At 40.3% G+C, this 20,132-nt stretch overlaps 2 protein-coding genes across 8 annotated transcripts in view; one reads left to right on the forward strand and one right to left on the reverse strand.

Annotated features, from left to right (window-relative positions):
- Window positions 1-119: 119 nt before the first annotated feature.
- LOC141747430 (acyl-coenzyme A synthetase ACSM3, mitochondrial-like) lies at window positions 120-17,288 on the reverse strand. Of its 7 annotated transcripts, XM_074597640.1 has the most exons (15): window positions 17,159-17,288; window positions 12,154-12,313; window positions 10,775-11,039; window positions 10,312-10,522; window positions 8,784-8,991; window positions 7,773-7,916; window positions 6,830-6,986; window positions 5,871-5,950; window positions 4,791-4,914; window positions 3,965-4,045; window positions 3,701-3,802; window positions 2,232-2,359; window positions 2,023-2,122; window positions 1,259-1,378; window positions 120-621 (listed from the first exon to the last, which is right to left on the reverse strand). In XM_074597640.1, exons 3-15 carry the CDS (start codon window positions 10,973-10,975, stop codon window positions 535-537), a joined length of 1,743 nt encoding a protein of 580 aa, XP_074453741.1. In that variant the 5' UTR covers window positions 10,976-11,039; window positions 12,154-12,313; window positions 17,159-17,288; the 3' UTR covers window positions 120-534. The 7 variants fall into 7 exon arrangements, 2 of the variants coding, with proteins under 2 accessions (XP_074453741.1, XP_074453742.1); XM_074597641.1 differs by lacking the exon at window positions 12,154-12,313 and having other exon boundaries at window positions 17,159-17,268; XR_012588725.1 differs by lacking the exons at window positions 120-621; window positions 1,259-1,378; window positions 2,023-2,122 and having other exon boundaries at window positions 2,314-2,359; window positions 3,701-4,274.
- Window positions 14,365-20,132, forward strand: part of PDILT (protein disulfide isomerase like, testis expressed) — a 28,199-nt gene continuing 22,431 nt past the window's right edge. The window contains exon 1 of the mRNA XM_074597642.1: window positions 14,365-14,563. Coding sequence (XP_074453743.1) covers window positions 14,365-14,563 — 199 coding nt within the window. The remainder of the gene's footprint in view (window positions 14,564-20,132) is intronic.

Consider the following 20,132-nt stretch of genomic DNA (forward strand, 5'->3'; position numbering starts at 1 on the left):
ATTTAAGTAGATCACAAATTCATCAAGCTGAAGTAGTTAAAAGAATATGTCTCTCTCCTTCCACTCAGAAACAGGGATAGTTTTTGAAGAGAGAACATCACTTCACTGCTGACACCCACTACAGGACAAAGATTATTTTTATTAATTTCTCATTTATTTGCAATTATCAAAATGCTGTCATTACACTTTTTTTTTTTAAAGCAAACTGTTTATACTAATTCCAGCAAAAAAAATAAAACTTTGTAAGCTCCCAGATCTATCCCTTCTCTCTCCCATTCCTCATTCTTAATTACTTGCACCTTCTCCCTTCTGAAAATTTGTAGGTTGATGGCAAAAGTGCTTCTAATACCACACATCCTCAAGCCATATGAGTGTTATCTCTCTCTCTCTCTCTTTTTTTTTTTTTTTTTTTTTTACATAGCTTGTTTTTCCATATGTTCTCCTAGTGCTCTGGGTCACAACCACATGCCAATTGCGATGTGCTATGGCTGGTACGGATGACGGAAGTTTTCTCTCCTCAGTTTCCAAATCATGTTACACTTTTCCCCACTCTCTGTTCCTTAAAACTTTTCTCTGGATTTTCCCAGTAGCTGTCTTTGGCAGACCCAGAACAAACTCCACCTGAAAGGCAAAAATGCTCACTTTTAGTCTAATACGTTCTGATTAATCTCCCGGGTGCAAGGAAAGACACACTTTTATTATGGATGAGGTAAAAAGATGGGAAGCTGCACAGCTTAGGGCTGGGATGATGAAATTCCTTACTACAGGCAGTACTTGCAGGGACAAGTACCACAATTCTGAAGAGATATGTGCTTCAGCTGTCAGGACAGGGAGTTACTGGTGTCTCTCCTAGTCATAAGGGATAAATTCCAACTCCTCTGATGCCAGCAGGAATTTTCCCTTTGCTTTGGCCGAGAGTCTGAACAGAGCTCAAGGGAGGAACTGGTAAGAGCTGAATGCCTTTGCCCATGTGAGTCGCTGTGAAAACCCTAGTATTTCATGAAAAGAAGACTGGACCCTGATAAATATTAAGCTACGTTACCATCTCCTCCCTTTCTAGGACCCTTTGAGTCCTTCTAGCACATACAGTGAACATAACGCTACAGCTGCAACAGACCCTGTAATTTATTTTTATTTTATTTTATTTAACTCTTGTTGGAGTGTTTGTCAAAATGCAGTTGAAAAGAACCTGAAGCAGGACAAAAACTGTTCAATTTTTGATACAATTAGAAGACCTGTTTTTTTGGAGTGTCCTTACCTTCCTTGGATACTTGTAAGGTGCAGTCACCTTCTTGACATGTTGCTGAAGCTCATGAGTTAATTTTTCGGGATCGTGTGATACAAAAGCAGGAGTTAAAACAATGAAGGCTTTGACTACCTGTGCCACAAAAGTTAAGGGACTCCATTAACTTCCATACTTGGGAATAAAGTGATAAATTTGTTGCCAAAACTTAGTATCAAAATTCAGAAATGTTTTTCCTTTAATTTCCCTTTTCATTAGCTATTTACCACAGAATGCAATGTTACAAAGGACATATTCTGCAGCATAGGATTTTTTGTGGTTTTCCACTTTTTTTTTTTTCTGCTTAACTTTATACACTACTAAACTTTCAAAAAGTTGTATAACAGAAAAAAGGACAGTTGAAAATCTCACCCCGGGGCTCAAACAACTGTTGCAAAGTTGAAAAATATAAAAAGAAAATTAAACACTCTGGATATCACTGCTACCATGTGCTTACTTACAAAAAGAGAAATAGTCTGAATTCTATTTCTTAGACAAAAAGATGCCAGAATAAATCTGAAGAGCCAGACTTTTTTTTCCACATCAAACCCTGCAAACAGGGAAGTAATTCTGAAGTGCCAAGATCTGGAATGATCCAAGATATGGTTTTAAATTTTTTTAAACCATTTTAATTTCAAAAATCTGCACCACACTTAATTCCAAGGAAGCCTAGTACATATATGGAACTTGATGCTTAGAATAAAGTGCATTTTTTTGTATCTTTTTTTTTTTCTTTTTACCTCCCCTCGAATTGGATCAGGACTGCCGACAACAGCTGACTCCAGGACTGCAGGGTGTTGTATTAATGCACTTTCGACTTCAAATGGGCCAATACGATACCTAGGACAAAATGTAGCTATGACAGCTGGAGCAAGCTAGCCATTCAATTGGTCTTTCCAGACTGAATTTCAACAGACAAATGAGCAAAGCTAAAAAGCAATTGACTTACCCAGAAGAATTAATTATATCGTCAGCTCTTCCAACAAACGAGACATATCCTTCTTCATCCATAACCCCTCTGTCCCCAGTGACATAAAAATTTCCACACACGGAGGCAGCAGTTTTCTCTGGATTATCCTGCCAACGATCAAACATTTCAAAAACTGTATCTGATTGGTAGGGAAATGTAATGCATTTACCTTGCAGTGGTGCTAAAAATGATCAAGACAATTTTTAAAGTTGTTCTCAAAATGAGTATGTTCAATCATATTTTATGCCTTCAATTAAAAAAAAACCCAGAGCCGCATTAATTAGCAATTTTGTGCCGGAAATATGTGAAAGGTGGAAAAGAGCATTTTTGTATATATGGATTCATGTTCTAGGGAAGAAAGGGTGTGCTCTATCAAAATGCTCATCCATCACAGCAAATTACTAAAATGTATAACCCACTCCCTTCAGAAAAACAATTTATCATTGCAGGGGGTCGCCACAATAACCTCCTGTCAATGGAAACTTTTCATCGCTAACCTTCAAGACTAAAACACAAATGAGGTGACCTACAGGAAAAACTTCATTATCTACATTGATCTATAGGGTCTAGATAACACAGGAAAAACACCTTGAAAACAGAAGACATAATGAAAAATTGTAGTAGTCGTACTGAACCAAAAGAAGTTTTTTAAGCACATAGTGAGCAACTACTTTGTACCAGTTGTTGTTTGGGGATGCCACAAATATCAAAATATTATGGATATTTAGAAAACAATTAAACACAAGATAGGTTCCCCAAAGCTTTTTCAACATGATGGTTCAACTGCAGTGGAGAGTATCTTTATATTTGCCTGATTCTAGTGTTTTCTTAAGCATGTACTACAACTCAGCAGCACCACAGATGGAATACTAGCTTAGATGGACCTTTGGCCTGAACCAAAATGCCCGTTCTTCTGACACATTTTTTTAAGCCTGTTCTGCTTTCAGCTGGAAGAACGTTCCCATTTGAATAGTAATGTTATATTATGTATGCCACTACGTAATCTAACAAAGCCATATGATCATCTGTGCTTGAGGGTTTTGTCCTGTAGCTTGTTTTTGTGCTCTTGATCTTGTGCACATCGTCTATGTGACAGGCAACTGTACAGAGGGTTTCTCTGACACCAGCAATAAATGCATGCTGCAATGTGTAATTTTTAAAGATTTAAAAGATAAATTAGTGGGTACCTCTGACAGTGGTATGAGGGAATACTTTGGGAAGTGCTCTTTGGAAAGCCTCCTTGAAGTCATGGCATATTATGGCAGCCTTTATGGGCGTCCTTCATTAATCCGTAACAACAGATAGGAGGTGAATGGAAGGGAAGGAGTGATGTACTGAACATAAAGCCCATGCTAACTCCCAGGTACAGGTCTGGAACAAGTTACACCCTACCCGTCAGCCTGATCTTAAGCTTCTCAGCATGCACAGACAGGCCAACTCAAACTTACCAAGTACTCGGTGAACAGACAGAATGGTCGCATAGGTTGAATTCGGATGGCAATGTTGCCTTCTTCTCCCACAGGCAGAATAGCCCCATGGTCATCTATGATCTGCAGAAAGGATGTATCACCATTGCTTTGATTAGCTCAGTGAAATATCTGTGTTATAGCACGGTGAAGAACAGAGAGGGACACAGACAGTAGTACAGAGAACAGTCCATTACTCCTGTACCCACAACTGTAGCTGAGCTCAGATGTAACATATCAACATACCTGCACATCATAAGGGGGAACAGCTTTTCCCAAAGAGCCAGGTTTAATTTTCATTCCTTTCATAGTGGCACATATTGTTACCTGCATAGTAGATTATTTTTTTTAGTTTGTGCAATATCTTGTAGACTTTATTATTGGCTTGCATTAGGCACGACACCTCTTCATGACTTTGTCACGACAAGGATTGAATCAGGACTAAAGCACTGTGGTTCTCCAGCACATCAGAAAGGGGTTGAGAGGCATTTTAGGTCAGTCCTGTGGAATAAGGTTGCTTGTGCACATTCTGAGCCAGTGGGTTCTTCTGCAAACACTTGAATTTTTAAGACAGCAGATGTGAAATTATTACAGATCTTATTTCAAAAATGGAACAATTAATTTGGGACCATGTAAAGGGTAAGAGGAGAGAATGCTTGAAATCTGACTCTCAATAGCTTTGTTAATGTTCATTTACAGAGAAGTCTGGGATTTAATATTTTTCATTAAAACCTCGGACACGCCAAATTGATACCCAGAGCAAATGATTTTATTTTTTTTTATTTTTGCCTTTTAAGTAAAGATGATGAAGGGACCTACTACAAGTTATTTGATCTGAGGTAATCTCTGGCATTTTGCAGGAGCCTGAACTCTATAGTCATAGTATTTCCTATAAACATCAAAATATGCACCTAGTTGACTTTGAAACTATATAATCATAATTATATATAGCCTCTTTTTAAAAAAGTTCATTTAAATGATTCTTACCTCTTCCATTGATTTATCAAGCACATTGTGGTTCTGGTATTGTTACCTTTGAAAGGGCATACTGCAAGAATTAATGCAAACATACCGTTTCAGTCTGGCCATAACCTTCATAGATATCCAGCCCTGTCTGGATTTTCCACTTTGCCATCACTTCAGGATTGAGTGGTTCCCCTCCAGACAAACAGTGTTTCAGGCTCGTGAACTTGTAGCTTGAGAGGAACAGCAAATGAAACAATTTTCTTAACTTCTGAAAAAAGCAGTGAATGGTCTCAACAGAGCAGCCTCCCTCAACTTCCAAAGTACGCCTAAAACTTCACAAGCTACTTTGGGAAATTACAATAATTATCCTGTTACACAGTCCTGGACTGGACTCCTAGATTGCTCCTGTTACCACTGAGGATAATGTGGTTTATCTCTGTGTCACTGGAAGTAAGTATTTTTTTCTGGAAAAAGACTGAGCAAAGGTGTTTTCTTGGAAATCTGAACAAGCACATCAGATGTTCGTGGAAAGTTGAGTTATGTGCTGACATGCAAGATGAAATAAGAAACTGAGAATTTTCTAGAGCAAAAGGAAGGCTGAAAAGGAACACGGAGCCTGAGGTCTCTGCTAAGCTAGGGTTGGCTTTTGTCAGGATGAAAGATCTAGGTGAGAAAAATAAGTACCTTACCGAACGTGTAAAAACTCCTTACAAATTACACTGACTACTTCTCATAAACTGAGTGGTTTACAGTGTAACAAACTGGTGGGAACAGCTGCCAAATAACTCAGCATGTGAAAGTCCTCTAATTGCTCACTTCATTCTCAAGTATATGGGAACCACTCCACTGTACTCCAGTAATCCCTGATCCAGTGCTGCCTGAAACCTTGACTTAAATTTAACTGCGAACCATATGTTCAGAGGAAGTGGCAACTTAAAAAACCCCTCACTTGTTTCCTCTGTGCTGTCTTTTCAAAGACCCATTCCTGAAGTCTGAATGGCCTAAGGTGTGGCTAGTTATTCTCATATTTCAGAACATAGCTTTGTTTTCTGAGAGCAAATTTCACTAATTAGATTTCCTTTAAATAAAAAAAATAGGTAACATAAGGAACTAAACAGCCAGAGCTGTCACAGCATTATATCCCAGTCATCCTCTGCCACCCCTGCAACAGACAGATGTGCAGTACCTGCTCAGATCATGTTGGACCAGCATGCGGTAGGCAGTGGGAGCAGTGCAAAAGGTAGTGATGGGGTACCTTGAGAGAGTCTAGAAAAATAAAAAGCTATTTTGCTGAAAAGGAAATGTAATGGTGGGTCTGACCTTGTAAATGTACAAGTGATTAACAACTTTCATGCTCATATGTCTGCAAAATGAAAATCATAAAAATGCAACATACATTCAACACAGAGAATGACTATGGATTAGTGACTATGAACCCTGACTGCAAAGTGGCTGTACCAGTCAGTCCCACTGCTGTGGAAAATACAGTCCTTTCTGTCCAACAAAAGTCACTCATCTAAATGAATGACCACTGAGAGTAGTAGTTCCAGTTAAGATTGTCTTCTGCTTCCCAAAGTGACAGTGTCCCAGGCTCAAGATTAAGTGACAATAGTGAATTAGACCAAAGCTTTTCTGATTTTATTCTTGGGAAAGTCTGGGTGTCCTCTCCACACAAGAGGCCAATGTTGAGGAGAATAAGCCAACTGACTAGTTTTGTAAAATAGCAGAGAGGAGGAATAGGCATTCTGGCAACTCACTGAAACTTCAGGACAACAGGACCCCGATTCAGGTCTATGCCATACTCTGATTTACTGGCTCAGGCTCACCCTGAGCCCAAAGTAGTTGGATGTCCATACCTGAGTGAGGCTAAGTATGGGACAAGACAGCAGTGATCCTGAGTTCTTTTTATCCTGCACCTTTCGTCACATCTTTACACTGTAGCCATGTCACATGGCCTAGCCAGGAGGGAAAAACACTTGTTCCTCTAGCTGACTGGACACCAACGGGAGGGGTGATTGCTTGGGATATGGGAAGTACTATGCCTGCTGCTACAGAACAGTGGGTACCCATGCACTGGAGCCCAACTTGTTTGCTTTATTTATGCAAAATGGAAATAAACCTCACAGTATAAAATGCTACACTTACCTCTGCAATAACTGTTGGTTTAAACTGTGGCATATTGTGTACAAAGACACAAGATCCACAGATCCATGGTGCAAAAACACTGCTCCAAGCTGATTTTACCCATCCAGTATCAGCAGTATTCCACATTATATCTGAAGGAGTCAAGTTCATCCAGTACCTGATGATAAAGGAGAGATGAAAGAAGTACTTCATAGAATGCGAGAGACTCAGGCACAGGTCACAGCATAATTAAAGGAAAGCGCAGGAGGCTTCCATTAGAAGATGGTTTAACATTTCTAGTGTTTGCTTGTCTCCTGAACACTGCAAAACATCCTTGGCTTGAGTTGCAGTACCTGAATCTAGATCAAAAACCAAACAGATCATTTGGAATAGGCTTTCCCCACCTTGTGGATTAGAGACATCAGCTAAACCACATCTTATTTCCCTAGGAAACCAGTCAAATTACTTCTATGTCTCTACACCAACTTCCAACTCAGAATGCCTTGACAAACGTACCCTTTGATTTTCATAAAATTTCTCACTCCTTGGGAAGCATAAATAAAAGATGTTTAATGAAAGCAAATCAGTACCAAGCCACAGATTCAAACCGAACTGTAACTTTTAAGGTATAACACTATGGTCCAAAGTTGCTTTGGCTCTCAAGGAAGGTTTACATAATACTTAAGCACTCAACTTGATCAGGTTTTGCTATAAGGAGGCTATCCTTATTGCTACTCCGCAGTCGGTCCTCCGAGCGACGGAACACTGTCTTTAATGATCTCAACTGAGTCTTCAAGAAGCTTTTAATAATAAGGGTTTCACTGTGAGAGGGAAAAGGTGAGGAAGAAGCAAGATCCTATACTCATGAAATGCCTACATTTACTGGAGTTTTTTTAGTTGTATTTTCAATTTAATTGTGATCATATTACTTAATTGGGATACTGGGAGCAACTGCAAAGTATACCTGCCACTGGTTGCAAATCCAATGCCATAACTGCTGTGGGACTGCACCACCATTTTTGGAGAGCCTGTACTTCCACTAGTAAAATAAATCAGCATTGGGTCTTGACTCCTTGTCTTGACACATTTATGGTCCGCAGATGTCACCCTTCAGAAGAAATAGTATATGTTGGTTACTACACGTAATTTTTCACAACAGAATCGGTGTTTTTTAAGGTTTAGGTGATAAACAGGAAAAAGGCCCAAAACGATACGATCTCACTAAATACATAGTTGCATCAGATACCACAGGTAAGAATTAGAGAGCACATTTTGCTAGTCACAAGTGTGCTCTGTATGTCATAACTTTCAAGATGTGAGCACCTACAGCACATTTCAGTGACTTTGTCTACAACTGTTTGGCAAGGGCACTCAAGGCGCTTGTTATGGGACAGCAGGTAGATGCAAAACCAGCTTCTTCCTCAACACATACTGTCTCCCAATCTGAAGTCAATGGGGGCCATATTCAGATATTATGCCAGATAAGGTAGTCTTAGACACATATTATACCATTTATGTTCAAGAGACTGATGAACAATTCAGATTGCCCGGGTTATCAAGACAGTCAACGGAAGAAATAACTGATGCCATATTAGCTGAGCACCAAGAGCTGCCAATGGGTATCTTCTCAGTGAGTTCAAGAGGCATTAGGCTGTGCTCTAGAAGACAAGCATAAACCAACAGCAAGATTAGTGCTCTGTGTGCTTGCTTGTCTTGTGATCACAGTGGAAGCCGAGAGCTCTTAAAAGCTGGCAGGCTGCTGAGCAAGGAGAAACTGAAAAGACCTGAATACAGCTCCCAAAAAGTGTGTTGGAGGCTTTGTACTTAATGCAGTGATTACAGCGAGTTGGCAGAGGGATGCAAAAATGTAACTCATTTGTATTTTGGAAATTAATCCCAAAACTCAGCAATGTCACCTGACTGATATAGCTTTCTTCACCTCACAGGGATGATGGTAAAACAGCTGGATACTCACGCAAATAGTTCTTTGAGGTTCAGCCACCCATCTCTGCTCCCTTTGGCTACAATTAGTTTGCTTTTCAGAAACTGGCAGTCAGGCATGACAGATTCCACTGCGGGTGCCAGTGTAGCGTTGGTAATGATGCACTTGGCCTTTGAAGCCTGAAGTCGGTATAAGATGTCTTTGGCTGTTAATTGGGATGTTCCTGGAATAAAGACAATTCCTGGAAAAAAGCAACAAGCAATTTAGAAAATTGACCATTTCTCTTTATTATGTTCACAGGACATGACCCCAGCCACAGAAAAGCTGAGCTACTTGCCGAAAACTTATTCTTTGAGAAACAGAATTTGGGTATAACTCATGTTTGAAGGCAGAGCTTGGGTGAATTTGTGGCCTAGGAATGACCTGGGATCATCTGGCTCTGAAAGACCTCCAAACCCTGCAACACTGAAGTTGAGTGTTGTGTCTTCCATATTAAAGGTATCTAGATAATGAGTAAGACCTAGATTTAAAGTGTTTTTGAGCACTCCTTCATGATTTGTAACTCATGAAAGAAGCTTTGAGGTTATCAACCTTTAAGTACAGGAATAAGGCCAGCATTTAGATTATATTTATGTTTGGAATAAAGCCATTATTCATTTCAATATGGAATTAATACCTCTGATATGGGATAGATAGATAAATAGATTGAGGTCAGGTCGCTTACATACATTGCTCAGTCAACATCCCTCAAGCTTGGATTCCTTTTGTAATGTGAACAAAATCCAAGTTTGGATATTCAGCACAATGTGACTGAAATCACATTTTTGGGGTGGGGTGGGGAGGAGGATCAATTTAGTGCATTTCTATACCTCCTTTTTCCAAAGATTTCAATAGACTTGACCTACAGATTGATTTTAGTCTTGCACTTTCAGAGCTGCCTAACAAATTTTACAATTGGGAAACTGAGACGCTGACATACTGAATGATATTTCCATGTCATAGTCCAGAAAATCTTGTATGTAATAGAACTGGATTCCCTGAGTCTTAGCACAATTTACAACCTGCAAGAGTCACAGAGCTTAGAAGTGGGACAAAAATACTTGATCATGTCCCTGCTGATGCTGATTTTTTCCACCATAGATGTTTAGCAGTCTAAAAATGTAATGCGTCAAATTCTTCCTAGGAATTTACAATCTGTAACAGCAGAGCAAAAAAATATTGTACTGAATTATTAACTAGTCTAGTCATATAATTTACTGCATTAAAACTCTCCAAACTGATAATGTATCTGGTCAAATTTAGCCTTAGATTGTAACCATTCAACCTTCACTGGTTTCAGCTGAGGATGCTGTATAACTGGACCATGTCTGTTCAGCACTTAGTACAATGTCACTTTGGTCCCTGTGTGGGTGCTGCCAATTCTCCTTCTACACAAAAGCTGAAGTGTATAGGGCATAGAAGTATATTCCTCCTTACATTTTTTTTCAAATTAATTTTGCATATTTTTAATATCTTCTATTTATTTTCTTTCTGCATCTAAAAGATCAGTAACGTTACTCACCTGTTCGCATACAGGCTACACTGAGTAGCCACCATTCAGGAACACGAGGCAGAACTGCTATAACTCTGTCTCCTCTCTGCAAACCACATGCCTCAGAAAGTATATTAGCTGCTTTCCTAGATAGAAATCCTAACTCTTCAAAGCTCCACTTCACCTCTTCTCCTTCATCATTTACCCACCAAAAAGCTGGATTTGCTGGTCGTCTTCCATTCTAGAACACAACAGAAAATATCAAAATAAGAAGACAATCCTTAGAAGGTTTAATTTCAATCCAAAATAACTCCAGACTAAGCAAATCATCCCTGGCAACTAGTCTCTTAAAGTGATACCTATATTTCTGACAAAGAAAATAAAATAGTGCATTCTACTTTGCAGCTAATATTATCTGGTATCCATCAGGAAAATTGATTTGTATCATCTGAGATTTATTCCAATGTCTATGAAGCAGAAGAAAAAATACTACCTTTTCCAGTTGCGACCACTCATCTAAGACATCACCTGCAAAATTGAAATATTCTGGCAGTTCCTTTTCATACTGGTTTATAGAGTCATAATATGAAATAATCTGAGATGTAAAAAGCCTGTTGCATCCATGGAATAATCTGCAAGACGTCCTGAGAATCCACAAACACTGAGGAATCCATGATTTAATAAATGGTCTCATGATAAATGACGTTTTATCAGACAGTGGGGAAAAAATCAGATGTACATCTACAGGAATCAGTCACCTGGAATGAAAGAAAATACATTTAAAAACAGCCAGGTATTGAATGCTGTCCAGTTTGTGGTGTTGGATAAATTAATGCAAACCAGCTTGAAAAAATAGGCTGTTCTTGTGCCTCCCTGTTTTTCCCCATTATTTTATGTGATTCTTAATTTAAGTGTTCCTCCTTTTCTGGCAAAGAAATTCTGCACTGTTTTTTCATTATAATCTTTGTCGTCTGCTTTGTCAGCTGATGAATGAATCTCATATCGCCTCTCTAAACTTTCAATTGCCAGTCCTTTTCTAAATATCTATCTCTCAATTCCTGTAAATTTTATATTTTACTTTGCCTGCTTACAGAAATAAAATGCCACTAGTTAGAAAGTGTGTTGAGGACTCTTTTTTTATCCCCTTGATTTAAAGCAGTCTCTGTAATTATGCTATGTCTTAAATATACACTAGATGGCGATTCACACTGAACTTACACACCAATAAAACTGATGACTCTCTGATTAATTTCCTTGTGAGTTCTGTTTTCACTGTGGGCATGGAATAAACACTAAGCAAGCAAAGGTGAAATGCCAAAGATTTCCATTTGCCTTGCACATCAGCTGAAGTGCGCAACTTTGAAAAAAGATACATGTGGTAAAACAAACTTGCAAAGCAAATTCCAGCACTTCCAGTTTCTCCTAGTCTTTCCTACACAACGTACAAGTAGATGTGGAAGAGCCAGAATGGATGATACTGCAGTTATTTAAAGCCCAGACTTGAAAGTCAAGAAAACTGGATCTTTGCTCGTAGATGGAAAATCTTCTGATGAACTTGTTTTGAGTGTAATCAAGTCTTCAAGAATCTACCCACCACGTTAAATCTAAGGGAATTTTTCCCTCAATTAAACGGAGCCAGCTTTGTTTTAAATCTTTCTGTACGACGACCTTCTCTTTGTTTAATAGCCAGGAGTACGTACCTATCTCACAGGGATACTATGCAGTGACTTTCACCTTTGCATTATGTATCACAAGTGTACGTGTAGTGACAGCTTAAAGTGTTCAATGCCAATAAATACCAGCAACTGACACCACTCTAAAATCACTGTATTTCTGAGGCAAAACAGAGAAATGCAAACAGAAGGTGCTCACATGTGAGGCATATATCAATGGCTCTTGACCACACAACAATTTCCAGGGTGTGAGTGGTAATAAAGCAGAAGGCCCAAGAATTGTATTGATCCTTCATTCAACGTTTCCTGCTGACTGGGCTGTGACTTCTGCAGAAGGCAGATTTTCCATAGCTCTCAAACTGTAAAGCACAAAATGAAAGAGCCAGAACTAGTTAGCACTGATGAAGCAGCGTGCAAAAATGTGCCCTAATGGGCTCTATGCCTAAGAGAAAACATTGTACTCCATCAGTTTCACTTTTCTGTTCAGTTCTGCTAAATCCCACTCCTCATTGCAATTCCTCATTGCAAATCTGTCCTGGCAGGACTGACTGCTGTATGATCCTCCTCTTACTCCAGTTTCCTTCCAGGATGTAGAGGTTAGAAGCCCTTTCCAAAATAGTGCCTATTCCCTGGCAGGAGGTTTCCAGGAGGGATGTCAGTTGACTGCTATTTGTTTCAGTGGCAGACGGGGAAAACCAGCTCTCTAAGCAAATGGTTTTGTCATCCTACCTGTGCTCTAGGAGCCTTAGGCTGTGTTCTGAGCTTACAACACAGCCTGTTCAGATCAAACAGGCCTTGTTAGTTTTTCCCTGTTCTTCTGAAAGATGCTTCTTAACCCTCCTAGGATGTTACTTGAAAGACATCTTTGGAAAACAGCCTGTTACGAAGAGAAAAAGACCAGAAAGTCAAAGAGGAGACTCTTATCTTTCTGTCCCTTTTTTTATTTTCTTTAGTACCTGATTGCTGCATCTGTATTTACATGTGATCTTATCTTGCAACCAGTCTGAATACACAGCTCCCTCTGATTTCATTAGGCACCCTGTACAAGTGCTAATAGGACACGTCTCAAGGTGCATTACAATCCAAAGACTCTGAGACTGATAGGAAAGAGTTCACTTGAAAACCAGCCCACACTCTCACTCAGTCATGAAAATAACATAAATTGAAGCAATCTGCCACCTAAGATCCTTCACCCCCAAGAAAATGGAGGCTACCACATCAACCACCATTATGAACATTCCTTCCTTTTAGCAGTACCCTCCTGATGCCAGATTTTTCATCCTTTAGTCTAAGGGCGTGAAGGAGTGAAGCAGCACTTACCACTTCTCAAGAGGAAGGAAGAGTCATTATTGGAGGCAATTTCTTTAACTATCAGTTTGCTTCTACTAATCTGGACCCACCTGTCCTCAAGTCAGCTGTTGCCTGTGCCAACAAAACAACCACCAGAAGGCCTGGTCTCCTCCAGAGATGCCAAAGGTTTGGGTGTACAGTTCACAAATTTCGGCACCATTTAAGGGTCAAAGACATTTCTGCTACAATTACAGACTGGCAGATATTTACAGAAATAACCATTTCTTAGTAAATGGCAACTTCTAAATCTTTTTGCAAGATATTTCTTAACATGTTCTGCAAAGACTATCTAGGGACACCTCATAGTTCACACACACAGCTGAAAGCTATCCTAAGGATGAAACAGTACATTTGGTACCTTCAGTTTACCGTACAGATATTAGCTGCATGAAATTGTGCTACCACTGAAAATCAATGGCAAAAATCTTCTGGTTTAACTCAAAAGTGTTACCTTACTTGAGCCACAATTTGGCAATTAAGCAGAGATGGACGCCTCACAGACAAGGCACTGAAGAAATACAGATGTTAAAATTACATATGCAAAGCAATGAGAGTTTTTCCCTGACTTCAGCATGCTTTGAATCAGATGCATAGTAAGTAGCTCTGTAGGTGCAAAAGACAACCAAACATTAAGCTGAGGAGTAGCCCTCAAATACTTTCCCAGGTACCTCACTTACTGTGAGCTCTGCGTTGGGTAACGGTGACAAGAGCAGGCTGTCTAATTAGAGAAGTGCACTATAAACTGACTGGTGCTTCCGCAGGCGTTTCCTCCTGTGCTCTCTCACCCTCTCCCCAGGGTTCTGATTATTTACAGAAACAGTAAATTCACCTTCCCCACAGATACTTTTTTTCTAAGCGCTGTTAAAGATGGGGAAGTAATTAACTACATTGATCTTCCCATGGAAAGATGCCGTTGGCTCCACTGGTGGTAGACTCTGTTATCAACCTTATCAGCCTCTTAGTTTGGCTGATACAACAGCAGCCATTTAGGCAGCAGAACCTGCTTCTTAGTGCTCCTTTGCTTCTTTCTTTCTCAGTAACTGCATAAAGGCAGGGCAAGATGAAGACATACCAGTTTTTCTTTCTGCCATTATTGTTTCTCACAGGATTCCCAGCAGCAGACAGCATAAGCCCAAATGAAACAAAGCCAAAGAAAGCCAAACTCCCCCAAATAAAAAAGGAGAACAACGTACTCTTGCTGAAAAAGAGCAACTTTGACAGAGCGTTGAAGGAAACTAAGTACCTGCTGGTGGAGTTCTGTGAGTATCAATTTCTGCTGTCTCTTACTCTGATGGCTCTGCAGAGCATGACTGATGGTGGGGCACTCAGGTATGCCTGTTTTACTGTGGCTTTGTCCTCCAACAGTCCTTGTTCATTTTGTTTTTCTCTGTGTATCTATTTCTGACCATGACTACTGCAGTTTATTCCTTTTTGGTATGGTTAAATACCATTCTGCTATGTAAAACAGATACTAATAGTAAGATGGGTCCTTACACGTACAGTGTTGAGTTGGCATTCTTTGCTTCCACTGCCTAATTTTGCCTAATGTGTTTCACAGCAGTGATGGGTGAAACTCTAGGTATCAAAAAAAGAATCAGAGAGGGCTTTTCTTTATTTTACATTTTCATCAGTGCTTTGTATGGGGTTTTTGCCAGACCGTGTCTCTCCTCTGTGAGTGTTTGGGCTTAAGGGAATGGCTTTTTACAACGTTTTGGTGTCTGTAATTGCATTATATAGGACTGCGAGGCTCTCCCTGAAATCAGCACTTGGTTAGGTGGAGGCTGGTTTGTGGTTTTTCTATTAGGTGCACGTTCATTCCTCATGGGGAGGAAACTAGTGGAACCTTTTGAGTAGCTAACTGTTAGAAGGTCTGGCCATCTGAGCATTACAGAAAGTCAATCACAAAAGTAAAAGACAAACGGTATATTCTCGTGATGTTACCCATCTAAAAGTTCAGACGCTGCAAAATTTCCCACTCCACAAACATGGACCTGTATTTCCTAGCAGCTTGCCAGTAGCAGAAACTTTTCAATCTGCATAAGACAGCAGAAGCTTTATCTCTGTTGATTGGGCTTGAGCCTGCTTCACTGTGCCATACTCACTGAGCTCAGTGCACACATCCACTTAGCCTTAACTTATACAAACACCTTGCAAACTAGCTCTCCTTTGGAGGCAGGCATTAAAGACAGACACAAGCTGAAAACCCCAATATATTCTATATTTGGAAGGGTTATTTGAAATTAAGGCAATATCCTAACTTTGCAGAAGCGCATGTAGTTTATTCTTTTGCCTCACTACAAAACATGGATGATGATAAGTACTAGTAGTAGTGTAGGTCAATTTGAAATGAAAACGCTTGTACTTTTCCAACAACAAAACCTAAAATACACTAACAGATTAATGAAACTAAAAATATGTTTGGATCATACCAAATATTTCATTAATCTTGAAACAACGTTAAGAAACTTTGAATATTTTTAAAACTTTCAGAACAATCACCTTAGAAATTTCTTTAAAACTTAGTGTTTAAGACTTTTAAACACTTTTGAAAGTGTTGAAATTCAGCAAGACTTTATTTTTTAAATTGTAGAGTCTAAAGCTCTTTGCCAAATTCAGTCTACTGTTGTGAACTGTTTTGATCTCTCTCAAGAGGCATTATTTTCGTACAAAACCATTTACCAGAAAAACCTTAGTCAAGCTCTATTCTGAGCTTTGTAAGAGCTGATTCAAAGCACAGAAACATCCAGGTCAGAGAAGAGTTTGCAGACAAACCACCTTAGTACTGGCAGAGCTGGTCAACAATGAGATATTGCAACACACTTCAGGATTTTATCTTAATATCGAATGGTAAGCAGGCACATGAAAAGTTTCATAAAGAAATGAGAGACAAAGAAAAAAATTGTTCAGAATACAGTAGCCCAAGGATTTGGGCACTTGGCCACATTCCAAGGATGTGGAAGACCTAAATCAGGATTTCTTCCCCCTACTTCAGACCAGAGTGTTGGACTCTCTCTCTGATATCCCCCCACCCTCACAACAGGCGTTCCTCAGAAGGGAAGGAGAAACACACCACACCTTCCAAAAAAGTCAGAGACGAAACACTGCTCCCCAATCACACCGTGCTCCAGTGATCCTCACCACCTCCTGGTTTGGATTCAAGGTCACCATGTCCACCTGAAGGGCTTACTGAGAACTCATGGATTGCCTTTCCCCCCCAAACCATAAAGGAATCTACAGCCCCTACAGAGAATTATGAAATCACTCACAAGAGCTCCACAGCCCAGATACGTTATCTGGAAATCACTGACCTCAATCTCAATGGCTCCCTTTTAAGACATGCTACTAAAAGCCTCTGGGGCAGTGCAAAACCATCCTGCAGGGAGGCACTTCCCCGGGGATGTAGGAAACCTGAGTCCACAATGCTGAACCAGATGGTTCATTTCCTGTAATCATTTGCATTACCACAGCATGGAGAGGCCATAAAGCCCTAATATTTTATGTCCTACTCCTTAAAACATGCTATCTAAATAAACAATCTATGTGAACATGGAACTATTGAGAGAATTTAGATAATGAGAGACAAAGGAATATTCCTCAGATCACACAGGAAATCTGTGGGGGTGCCAGGAATCAGCTTCAGAAACCCAGAACGAATGCAAGACCTGAGACCTTTCTCTTCTTGACCCCATTCTCAACCATGGAGACATAGAGAATGGGGAGGAGAAAGTGGGTTTTATTCTGTTGCTGTACCAACATTGGGAAAAGTTTGATTCAGCGTTCTAGGATCTGCCTTAGGCCTATCTATTATGAGAAAACCCCAACGCTTTCCCTGTTGCATACCATTATCTACTTACCAGTCCCACAATATTTATCAGGAGAGGCCTGCTTTTGTGTCTTCTGCCCAGCAACTCCCAAGTCCTCCTAATGTCCTTCAGCCCCACCCTCACCATGTCCCAGGTCTGCCTTCTTTCAGGCAAGGTTTACTATAAAAACATAGGCTGACTTTCTGCCAAGCAGTATCAGGCCATCCTTGGGAGCTGAGCAAAGTACACAGGGCAAGTACCCAGCATGGAAACAAAGTAATGACCCAGAAATCCCACAGGCTTTCTGCCCTCATTCCAACAGTGTGGTGCAACAAAAAAGTAACTGAAGGGGCAGCATAATGAAGGTGAGGAAGGACATAGGAACAGAGGTTCCAGCTCCTCTTTGGTTTTTGGGAAAGGCACTGAGAACAATGTCTGAAAACACTGTTGAGCAGCTCACTGCAGTGTGCCTCCTCTCCCGTGGATGCAAGCCCTGCTGCCTGCCCAGCTGAATTACGTGTGCTCTGCATGCCCTAGGATCTCAATGCTCACATGAAAGGGCTCTTCTGCTGCAGTCCATGGCACCTCCACACCCACGTTAAACTGATCTAAATATCACTCAAACCCCTATGAGCACAGGGTATATAGAGCACGTGCCACCAGAAGAAGGTAGATGTTACACCGGGGTTGCCTACATGGACGAGTTTTACAGTTTACACTACACGTTAGCTGAATATAAGCCCCTGTGTTGACTTTCATTGCAGAATACTGTTGCTTTGGGTGGGGGTGGGGGTGGGGGAACCAAAGAAAAAAATCCCAAGCACCCTGACAAAAATACTCACCACAGGGAGGATAAACTTTGTACACTTATAAGCACAAGCACTACAAGCACTGCTGCACACTACCACAAACTGCAACCAGCTGAAGTCATGTATTAGCTTACTCTAGTTTTCCCAAGGAAAGCAACTGCTTCAACACAGTAAACTGCCTGAACACAGAAAAAAAGCATCTCCTATTTAATTTCTCTTCAAAAGCCTTTCATAAACCTTTCCAACTTTCTGTTGTCAGAATGGTTTTCAAAGGACACTGCAACTATTTCATATCTCTCTGTGCAAGAATAGTCCTCAGATCCCCCAAACAGTACGGTGAAGACCATTCATGTTTAGGGCTTTCCCAGGCCGGAGAGGCAGAAACAGCCCACAACATGCTCCAGCCCAGGGGTAAAATATAGTCCATCATCCCACATCAGCAACTGACCATCTTGTGACTGAGACATCTTAAATGTACCCAAGTACACTGTTTCTGCAAAGAAGCAGGTACCGAACTGCTCTTTATTTTCACTGGCAATATAATGGGTTTAAACACAGCAGACACATTATGGTCAGGATAAAGACCACCATTTAACTGGAAGGCTGATGATGCACTGGAGGAACATGTCTTGGGTAACTCTGGTATCTCCATTCATGGCATTATTTAAAGCCAGATTAGTCAAACAGCTGTCAAAATTGGTTGAGATATGGTTTAACTGTCCTTAAGCCAGACCAACGACCTCTCCAAGTCCCTTACAGCTCTAGATCTGTAATCCTTTAACTAGGCTAGTGGAAACACAAAATGGGTGCAGAGCACATGCTAACACCACTTTCTCCCATCTACAGAAGAATCCAGGAAAAGGTCCAGATCCCAGTGCACATTTGACTTCCCAGATCTCTGAGAATGCTTGCTCCTGTCCTTTCCAGTGAAAAGTTTTCAGTTCCTAGATAAACATAGGGTAACCTAAGTATAAGCACACAAGTGGTGCAGACCTTTCGCTGCTGCTTTGTGTGCCAAGTGCACTCTCATTTATCAAAAAGTGATGTTTACTTTTTCTAGCAGAACATTTGTATATCCAGTGAGACATTAGGTCAGCTGTAGGATTCCTGCAGCCTGTGACTGAGAATCTATGCTGAGATAATGACATTTAATAGGCAAGATGGGGATTACTCTTAAAGACAAACATCTCCTCTTCAGCACAAAAGCTGAAGGTGATGTTATTGAAAAAAACAAGAAATTGCTGCCCGTGTATACACACAGTTCATAAAAAGGGGGATTTCTAGGAAGCAGGGGAGGCATGACTGATTTAAAATCAATTATATAGATCATATGGTCAGTTCACTCATGAAGTCAACATCCAAAGCATACTCACTCCTGTGCTAAGATCTGATTTCAGCATACAGCAGTCTCCTCAATGCAGGAGGTGAATACAAAAAGCTCAAAAAACACCCAGTACAGGTATTTCTTACAACTGAGCTTCCCACAGGAACCTAGTGCAATATGAAAGACAGTGGAATGTGGGTGCCCCATTCCTGTACGCTTCATCAGAAATCTGTGACAGTCCTTTAGGAGTAATTATTCTGAAATGAGTCACTTAAATTGTTTGCAAAGTATGTGTGTAAAAATCAGCAGGGCAGTGGAAACACGTTGCTGGACAGCTACAAGAGTCACTCGCTAGATGATGTTCTAGTTGCCTGCTGCAGAGACTTACTGATTAGCGTGGGTCCCTTATCTAAGTGTCTCTTACATATGCTTGAATGCTTTGAATAAGGATCCAAACTGTAGAACAAACACCAAGGATCCAAATTGTAGAATAATCCTCAGTGTTTTCATAGCAGAAGATCTCAAGTGAACTGCAAACTGCAAACATTAGCTTAGCTCAGTTTAAAAATACAGAGGTCAGCACAGGAGATGATGGGCTGTATCTCACTCTATAATAGAATAGAAGAATTCAAGGTCACACAAGAAAGTTTGCAATTGCAGCAAGATTAACACCCTTCCATTCTGATATGTTAAACATGAATCCATCCTTCATCTCAAGAGTCTTCTACAGCAAAAATTATATATCTGTAGTGAAACTGTAAAAGCAGCCTACTCAGAGGATGAGAAGTGGAACTTTCTGACCATGCAACTAACATCAAGGAAATCAGTATTTATAGCATGACAACAGGCATATTCACGATGACTGCAGCAACCACTAGGCCATCAATATAGA

The sequence above is a fragment of the Larus michahellis genome, chromosome 8, assembly GCF_964199755.1.
Source record: "Larus michahellis chromosome 8, bLarMic1.1, whole genome shotgun sequence".
In the NCBI taxonomy this organism is placed as follows: Eukaryota; Metazoa; Chordata; class Aves; order Charadriiformes; family Laridae; genus Larus; species Larus michahellis.

What these genes read in the sequence shown, in the direction of transcription:
- LOC141747430 (XM_074597640.1), bottom strand. Translation starts at nt 10,975, where the DNA reads ATGAGACCATTTATTAAATCATGGATTCCTCAGTGTTTGTGGATTCTC. An exon ending in AACCTCAAAGAACTATTTGC is followed by an intron (nt 7,917 to 8,783) that starts GTGAGTATCCAG and finishes TTTCTTCTGAAG; the next exon opens with GGTGACATCTGCGGACCATA. An exon ending in GATATAATTAATTCTTCTGG is followed by an intron (nt 2,123 to 2,231) that starts GTAAGTCAATTG and finishes ATTTTGTCCTAG; the next exon opens with GTATCGTATTGGCCCATTTG.